This window comes from Vicia villosa, linkage group LG2 (genome assembly GCF_029867415.1).
Source record: "Vicia villosa cultivar HV-30 ecotype Madison, WI linkage group LG2, Vvil1.0, whole genome shotgun sequence".
In the NCBI taxonomy this organism is placed as follows: Eukaryota; Viridiplantae; Streptophyta; class Magnoliopsida; order Fabales; family Fabaceae; genus Vicia; species Vicia villosa.
The window spans coordinates 170,269,093-170,278,946 of NC_081181.1; the positions used below are offsets into that span (position 1 = coordinate 170,269,093).

At 31.7% G+C, this 9,854-nt stretch overlaps 1 protein-coding gene across 1 annotated transcript; it reads left to right on the top strand.

Annotated features, from left to right (window-relative positions):
* The first annotated feature begins 923 nt into the window (after positions 1 to 923).
* Positions 924 to 4,026, top strand: LOC131652936 (uncharacterized). Its single transcript, XM_058922933.1, has 3 exons — positions 924 to 1,115; positions 1,360 to 2,093; positions 2,506 to 4,026. The coding sequence occupies exons 2-3, from the start codon at positions 1,383 to 1,385 to the stop codon at positions 3,808 to 3,810; spliced, it is 2,016 nt and encodes a 671-aa protein (XP_058778916.1). The 5' UTR covers positions 924 to 1,115; positions 1,360 to 1,382; the 3' UTR covers positions 3,811 to 4,026.
* Positions 4,027 to 9,854: the final 5,828 nt, after the last annotated feature.

Consider the following 9,854-nt stretch of genomic DNA (forward strand, 5'->3'; position numbering starts at 1 on the left):
TGTATTAAATTAATAAATCAAAAAAAGAGGCATAGAAAATGAGTGCTATAAAGAAAGCATGAATAACAAAATATATAAAAAAAATGTTGGGAAAAATTGACAATTTATCTTTTTTATTTTCACAAATTCCATATTCTATACATTATCACAAACGTGTAGCCGTGCTATGTTGTGATAAATTGGTAAAAGTCAATTACAATAAACTTTGCCGTAAACATTGTATTAGAATTTGTATACACATTATTTATTTAATTAATTAACCATGTCTTCATGGAATATAATTGATTGTGACAAAAGATTATATGAAAATTTAATTTAATCTATTACAAGTGGCACACAACATTTTGATAGTGCCATGAGCTATGTCTCTAAAAGTATAAAGTAAAAGCTTTCTATTTCAGATTAGCTTCCATGATTACTTCAAATATCTTTATGAACAGTGAAATCTCTTTTTTGCATTGTGACCAACCTCTCATGATTATGATTATTCATGTGCTCTCCATAACCACATTTAATTGTGTTAAGTAGGATAGATAAATTTTAAATTATAATTTATCAAAATTGAAAATTTTATAATTACACTTACATTTTCTCTGTCAAAAAATAATAGCTTAAACTGACGGTTTCAATCTTTTTTGTCATCTTAATTTTTTTTATCATGTCAATGAAAAAATCATCACATTATGTTTTTAAAAAATATATATTTATGTGATTTCGTTAAATCAATTCAAATCCGTAACATTTCATTATTTTAAATATAATTTTAAAGACTAATTTGATTAATATTTCCAAATTTTGAACTAAACCTATGAGTCACTCATCTATTAGTATCTTAGAGCCTTTTAAGATTCCAACCTAATTAACATTAAAAAATATCTTGGATCATCCTTTATCTATTCTCTTCCTACAAATCGTTTTGTGATCACATAAAAAACTATATTCTTCCACTCTTCCCTTTTCTTTTTATGTGCATATTGATCCCTTTTCAATCCTAACTTTGTGACAACAATTATGACTCTTAAAAAGACACAACACCTTTCTCTTCATTTCTTGTATTCATATAATACCTATCATATTTATTAGTTGGTGTTCTAATTTATGTCAACTTACAATAGGTTCATTTTCAATCCTTCAATATGTACTATGCTTTATGTATTTTCTTCATTTATAACATATGGTCGATTTCATTAGTTTTTTCAAAGTGAGATTGTGTTTTATTTTATTTGTTTGTTCATCTTAAGGTTGTTTTGTTTTATGTTAAGTTGTCAAATTATAGATTCTATAGATTCTACATGAACTCGTTTTGTTTAGGTAAAATCTGATCATAAATTTGGTATTGGTTTTTTTCGATTTTTTTAGTGTTTTGAGAAAAAATCTTTGAAATGTCTCCACCAAATTTTCCTCTCCGTTGGGAGAGTACCGGCGATCAATGGTGGTATGCATCGCCGATAGATTGGGCTGCAGCCAACGGTCACTATGATTTAGTTCGTGAAATGCTTAGAATTGATAGCAATCATCTCTTCAAACTCACTTCCCTACGCCGAATCAGGCGTCTGGAAGTAGTATGGGATGATGACGAAGAACTCTTCAACAATGTAGCGAAGTTTCGTTCGCAAGTAGCACATAAACTTCTTTTAGAAAGTGAGTCCAAAAAAGGGAAGAATTCATTGATCAGGTCGGGCTACGGCGGGTGGCTGATGTACACGGCTGCATCGGCCGGAGACGTGAACTTTGTTCAAATACTTCTTGAGAGGAATCCTTTGTTGGTTTTTGGTGAAGGAGAATATGGTGTTACTGATATACTTTATGCTGCTGCTAGAAGCAAGAATTGTGAGGTTTTTAGGTTGCTTTTCGATTATGCAGTTTCGCCGAGGTTTATTAATGGTAGAAATGGGATTATGGAAGAACATGTTGGGGTGATTCCTGATGTTTATAGATTGGAAATGGTTAATAGAGCTGTTCATGCTGCGGCTAGAGGCGGTAATTTGAAGATTTTGGAGGGCCTTCTTGCAAATTGTGATGATATTTTGGCTTTTAGAGATGCTGAAGGTTCTACTGTTTTGCATGCAGCTGCAGCTAGAGGGAAAGTTGAGGTGATTTTTTTCTTCTCATTTTGTTCTCTTTTATTTGAATAAAGCTGATCTTAGGAAGATCCTAATCAAACAAATGTTTCAAAAATCAATCGAACCAGCCGGTTCGACTAGAACATACGAGTTTGCCGGTTGGTTCGATCTCAGTTGAACCATAGTCCAGTTAAATTTCATTAACCACAATTTTCAGGTTATCAAATCTACGTATAATTGAAAAACCTGAAATCGTGGTTAAGAAAGTTCGAATTCATAGTTAAGAAACAGTATAACTGATGGTTAATAAGTTTTTTGATATCGAATATATACATTACCATTCACTGATCTGTGTTAATAGTGTAAAAAGTTGTCGAATTCGGGTATTCTAAGTTGTTCTTCAAATAACATTCAAAACCTATTCATGAATCTCATAATGCAGGTAGTTAAATTTCTAGCATCATCCTTTAACATAATCATCAACTCAACAGATCATCAAGGAAACACTGCATTACATATAGCCGCTTCGCGAGGCCAATTATCAGCCGCTAATGCTCTAATCGCTTCGTCTCCGTCTCTAATCTCTCAAAGAAACAACTCAGGAGCAACTTTTCTCCACAAAGCTGTTTCTGGTTTCCAAACACCTGCATTCCGAAGATTTGACCGACAAGTCCAGCTTCTAAGAAACTTATTAACCACAAACCACTTTCATGTCGAGCAAATCGTCAATCTCAAGAACAATGACGGAAGAACAGCGCTTCATATGGCGATCATCGGTAACATTCACATTGATCTTGTTCAACTTTTGATGACAGCGCCGAATATAAATCTCAACATATGTGATGTTCATGGTATGACACCGCTTGATTACCTTAAACAAAATCCTAATTCGAAAAATTCAGATATCTTGATCAAGAAACTGTTATCGGCCGGTGGAATGTTCGGTTTTAGAGGCCATGATTCGAGAAAAGCTATTGCTTCGCATTTGAGAATGCAAAGCAATATTGGAACTAGTCCAGGCACGAAGTTCCGAATACAAGACTCAGAAATATTTTTGTACACCGGAATCGAAAACGTGTTGTCAAATCATCATCGTGGAATCGTTGGAGCGAGCAATTCGTCTTCGTCCGAGAATATTCCGTATGAACCATCAGCCAATGAGAGTTCTAGTAAGAAAACAAGTTCTGTTAACTATGCAGCATCAAGGTTGAAAAAAGCACTTCATTGGAGTACTAAAACAAAAGAGAAGAAAAAAGTCGAAAGATCGAAGAGATTGTCTAATGATGAAGTTTCATTGGATTCATCATGCAAGAAATTGAGTACTAATAGTGTTGATGAAATTTCACTTAGACAAAGATTTTCTTCTGCTTCATCCTCGAAGCCGAACACGATTCCGAATAACAAAAGAACACTTTCAGTTAGGAGTTATCAATCGAGTCCTAATGCTAAGAAGAGATTCGCCTCTGGAAGATCAAGATCAAGTTCATTTTCAAAATCGTCGATTTCTTCACCAATCGATTATAAACAGAAAGGTGTTTATATCGATCACAACGAAATTGTTGCTGGACCGTCTTGCTTGAATCAACAAGTACCTCGTTATGATGACGATAATGGTGACGAATCGCCGAAATTGGTTAAGAGAAATTCTGTTGGCAGGAAGTTGAAGGGTCATTATTTCTGTTTTGGTGCACCTGGTCTTAATGTGAAGAATTCAGTTCATAAAGCAAGTGTTGTTGCTGTGGCTTAATTGGAATGAGGTAAGATTAGTTTATGATTAGGCTAATGTGAAATAATGAAGGGAAAAAAATTATGATTGCTTGATCAATAAGAAACATGAATTATAGATTTGTATGATTATAGTTTGTTAAAATTGAGATTAGCTTAATCTCATGAACTTCTAATGTTAACTGAAAACTTCTGTGTTGTAATATGCTTCTTATGGTATTGGGATCAACTTAGTATATTACTTGACTATGTAACATTGAGATTTTAAATTGAAGTTTTAAATTGAAGTTGTGTCTTAAGTTTCTGACTCTAAAAATACTTAGATGGACACAGCTATAACACTTGGATTTACACACAACTAATCACATTTTTTTATTAATTAAATAATAAAACTAAAATTATCTCTCTCCTCCATTATCACAACCACCCTCTATGTGGCAATTAAAAACGAAAATAAATTTTAAATAAATTTAAATTCTCTCTTCTTATTGGTTGTTCCTAAATATATGAATTTAGGTTCGTGTCCATGCAAGAATTGCTCTTCTGACACAGTGGACTCGATGCAAACACTTGTAATTAATTGTTTTGATAATAGTAGTTCTTGCGCGCAACAGTAAAGATTTATCTTTTGAAATAAATGAGTTTCTTTTAAGAAATTGACATTTTCTAACCAATATTTACTTATACGCACCAGTTAGAGTCGAGTCGGTTAAAAGACATTAACATCTTACACTATGTCAAATTAGGATCATTTGACAGAAAGCAAATTAGGATCTCTAGACATAACATAAAGCGGTACAATTTATTGTCAATTATTTAGACTATGTATAATGGTTTACATATTTAACACCCTCCTTTTTTATTTTTTACACTCCACGTTATCTTCTGTCTCTTCCACCTAATAATTCAACACACATTGAACTTTTATTCACTATAATAATTTTGTTTAATAAAATTCAACACTCTACCTTACCACTTTTATTTCATATTCTTATTTTCTTAAAAGTTGATTTTTTTTGTGTCCAAATCAAATGAACCAAGTATCTATTTATAGATAAAAAAATAATGAAATATGGTGTAAAATCATTATTTTATGATATTATTCCTATAGTATTTTAAATTGAATTTTCATTATTTTTATAAAATAATTTTTATTTTGTATTTTCAATTTAAAGTATATAATATAATATAATAATAAAATAAAAACTATTTATATTTATTTAAATAGACTAATTTAATATGATTAAAAAGATTTTTTTTATATAAAATATGTCAAAATTTTACATAACACAATTAGTCTACTTAATGTATCAAAAGATACATGAGTGACATACAAATAGAAAATACGAAAAATCTTAAGACTCCCAAAACCTAAACCCTTATTTTGCATCCACTATTTCTTGGTTTGAATGCTTGCTATTTTAGGTTTGTCAAGTCCTTATTTATATACTCTTGTAGTATGGGCTTGGACTCTTGAAATAAATTAAATCTTATCCTTTTCAATCAGATGCAAGATCTTCACACAAAATAGGAACAAATCAAATTCAAGTTTTCTGAAAAAGTCTCAAAGATCCTTTTTATGAAACCAAATCAAATCTGCATTGTCCCTAAAATATCCTTGATTGGATGCGCCTGTATGAGCACTAAAATCTTCTAGAATCTCATATTTTTCAATCAAATCTTTAAGGATTAAAACCGGTTTGTACTGTCAAGATGTTTTGGTATGACATGTCACAACACCTAACATAACATCTGTTAAAACACATGATAACAGAACTTGTTATGACAGTTGATCAAGATGTTACAACATCTTGCTCAACATCAGACAAGAACCATGTTTTAGTAAATATTATGCCAACCATAAAACCATGGATCTAACAATCTCTCCCTTAGACAAATTTTGGCTAAAAAAATCAAAGCACAATAAAGTCCTGGAGATAGAAACAAAACCACAATCAAAAAACACAAGCTACATGAAAACATGTAAACTTTGTACAAACTGCAAACATAGGAATATATCATAGATGCACAACAATTAAACAGAGAGATCCCTTCTTCAAAGCTCTCTAAAAACCAGATGTTCATACGTGTGGTCTGACATCACATCGACACAACTCAAGGAGCTTGTACAATCAGATATGCCCATTACTCCCCTGTCATATAGAACCAATTCTCCCCTCAAAGGGAAAACTCAAATATGAACTACCCAAGTTCACACATCAAAGGCACATGCAACAAAAGATAAATAAAAGTCTCACAAATCCTTCAATCACCAGTAGTAGTAGAATAACATAACCAACAAGAATGACAGACAATCATGCTCCTCATAAATAGTTGCATATAACAAGAAACCACAATAACTACTCTCCCCTTAGCAGTAGCATAGTCCTATCAGCATGCTAATCAACATGTCAACACATGTGTCATAACATCAGGACAAACATAACACACTAACACTTTACTCTCCCCTTGTATCCAAAAGTTGACAAAAAATAGAGTAAATGTAAACAAAAATGGAAGCACACACATTGCACACAAGCAATAAACACATATGGAAGCACAAAATTTTGATGGAAACACGTAATTCTGATGGAAACACACAAACTTGGTCACCTTCAGGTGGTAAAAGAACACAATCAATTGTTAATCCAGTTCGGTGCAACTCACCTACGATGGGGGCTACCAAGCCAGGAAGGAAATTCACTATAACAGTATTAGTTCAAAGCCTAAACATTCCCAATTTACAACTTATCAGCTAATCACTATTTCTGTGCAATTTCTACCTAGGAACCTCCTAGATATGAGAACCCCATATCACTTTCCACAATCACCTCAGTGATAAAACAGTCACAGTCCCAACAACTGTATCAAAGAACCAAATAGAAGATTACACTTCCAATAAATAATATTTGATCTTGCTTAAAGTTCTAATCAAGAACAATACTTAACTCTTTTGCTTAAAAGCTTCAAGAGTGAGAATAATCAGTCTACCTCAATGTACCAGAAGATACATAAGTGACATACAAACAAAAAACACGAAAAAAAAACTCCCAAAACCTAAACCAAATCAAATTTGCATTGTTCCTAAAATATCCTTGATTGGTTGCGCCTCTATGAGTACTAGAATCATCTAGAATCTCATATTTTTCAATCAAATCTTCAAGGATTAAAACCAGTCTGTACTGTCAAGATATTCTGGTATAACATGTCACAACATCTGGCAGAATATTTGTTAAAATACATGTCAGCAGAACCTGTCATAATAGTTGATCAAGATGTTACAACATTTTTCTCAACATCAGATAAAAACCATGTTTTATCAAAATTTACACCAACCATAAAACCATGGATCTAACAGTAGTAAAGTATCATTGTTACCATAAAGTTTCACCTTAATGTTTTGCAAGCTATCAATAGCTTTGTGAAATTTTGTAAATTACTCCACAATGAGTTTGTTCTCCACCATTTAAAATGAATAGAGTTGTTGTTTCAAGCACAACTTATAAATCAAAGATTTGGTCTTATATAATAAGTCAAGCATGACTAACATTTGTTGAATCATAATTACTTTCCTCCTTATTTTCTACAATACAAAATTATTGTCTTCAAAATTTTTTTTTCGATTTTCCATTTAAAATTCTTTGTGCTCACTTGTAAACTTAGATCTGCTCTTCCACAACGGAAGCTATTTGTAATTAAAGTTTGAAGATCAAACACACAGAAAAGAATATGACGTGTAGGGTAAAGAATAGAAGCAACCATACTTAAAAGTCTCAAGAAAAATTAATATACCATATAGTGCAAACAAAATTGCACTAGAAAAACAAGATGAAGAAGAATAACACACATAAGTTGTTTTGAGTTCGACCATAAATGATCTACTCCAAAAGAGAGCATCTAAAACGTCTAGAAGAAGAACGGGTTTAAGTAAAACCTTAATTTTTGTTGATTTTTCTTAAAGCAAACTCCGAATATAACATTATCATATCTACAATTATTCTCTGTTATTATCAAAATTATTCTAGGTTCGCAAAAATATTACATGTCCTCTTGATCTTCCTTCCATAAAAGTGACTCTATCATTAATATAATAAACAGGTTATTTGTGAAGAGATCTAAAGTAAAATTTTTAGCGGCTTAACCGTGACAAATGATGACTTTTAAATTTTGAAGACTGTATCACTTGTTCAACAAATACCATATCCACATGGTAACCACCAAAGCAATATACTATAATTGGAAGAAAAAAAATGAGGAAAATTGAAAATTTTCCGCACTTACCAATGCAAACACAAGTTAGAGGCCACCAAAGTGTACAAATAAGAATTATCAAGGAAAAAAATGTAGAAAGCGTGTGAGATTATGATGTCAAAAACAAAATCATTTGAAGCAACACAAGACAAGACAACAGAAATGTCAATTATGGATGAAACATATGGTTGACTGACTATTCACAACTGACTAAACTGAACATATTAATGGCACACATCAGCTTGAGTATATTCACTATAACTATCCTTATCACTTTCCTTTCGTCAACCTAAGTCTTTTTCTTTTTTGTCCTTTTTAAACTTTCAATCCAATTGTGTGGTGTATATAGAAAAAGTTTTATCGCAGTTTTAGAAAATATCAATATATTATATATGTTATCATTCCTACTTGATTGCGAGCCACTAGACAGATTTTCTTTTGCTATTACGAAAAAGAAAAATTATTAGTAATTATAATCACAATAGTTATTGTTTTATAATCTTACTTTTAAGAAAATTTAAAATTTATCTCTTCAAATAAAATTTAGTAAAATGTTTATACTTGTTAAAGAATGGGTTTTGGTGTGAATTCAAATATGTCAAATATAAGTTCTTTTTGGATGGACTTTTCTTTGATGTGAATTCAAAGATGTCGAATGTACTTTTTTATTTTTAATGTTTATTTTTTATGAATAAACTATGTATGAAAATATGGTGATTTAGTTTTATATAACTCATCATCTTCAATTCAACTGGATCAAAGGCAAGGAAAAAAAAAAGAAGGGTAAGTACTAAATACACTGTTTTTCTTGTTTAATAATGTTTTTATCCATATAAAACAATTAATTTAATTTATCAATTTATAGAGATTAAAAATATGTAAATAAGAAAAGAAAAAGAAATGGTCATAATTCATATTTTTTTTACTAATCAATTCAGTTTAATATACATATGATGATAGATTACTAGCTATGTATAATTAATTCAATTTCATATATAACCTGAGAGATCAGTCGATTTATAGACTACTAGCTATGTATACATATGATGATAACACACATACATACGTGACACACATGACTAACTTAGACACTAAACTAACTTATACAACTACGTGTTAGAATAAGCTTCGACTACAACACACACATCTTCGACTACAACATGCACTACTTTGTCGAAACATGAAGCTATCCTTGTCGAGACTAGAGTTCAATCCAAATACCACAAATCTCCATCTCGGAATGAATTGTAGAACATGAAGGGAACAAACTATATTTCATCATGCAGATTTATCAACTGCATACAATGGAAGAACTAGCTGCTTGACAATGACTTGGTGATCATATCTGCAACATTGTGATCAGTCGAAACCATCACTTTGACTTCTCCACTTTCAATTTTCTCTGTGACGAAATTTCGCCTAACATCAATGTTCTTGGTTCTCTCATGATATGTTGAAGTCTTTGACAGATGTACGACGTTTTGACTATCACGTTTAGCTTGACCTTGAAGTTTCAGTTCTTTAGCAAACCCTTTAAGCCACGATGCTTCTTTACCATCTTCTGTGAGGGAAATATATTCAGCATCAGTGGTTGATAAGGCTACAACATTCTGAAACGTTGCTTTCCATTTGATTGTTGTACCAAACATAGTGAAAACATATCTAGAAAGAGATCTTCTGGTATCCTTACATCTGGCATAGTCAAAATCAGCAAATCCTCCGACTTTGGCTTGGCCATTTTCTCTAGTTCTGCCATAAACCAGGACCCTACTCAGGGATCCTTTTATGTATCTCAGAATCCACTTTAGAGCTTTC

Coding starts and splice junctions, on each gene's coding strand:
- LOC131652936 (XM_058922933.1), top strand. CDS start 1,383: ATGTCTCCACCAAATTTTCCTCTCCGTTGGGAGAGTACCGGCGATCAA. Junction 2,094..2,505: donor CAGCTAGAGGGAAAGTTGAG/GTGATTTTTTTC, acceptor CTCATAATGCAG/GTAGTTAAATTTCTAGCATC.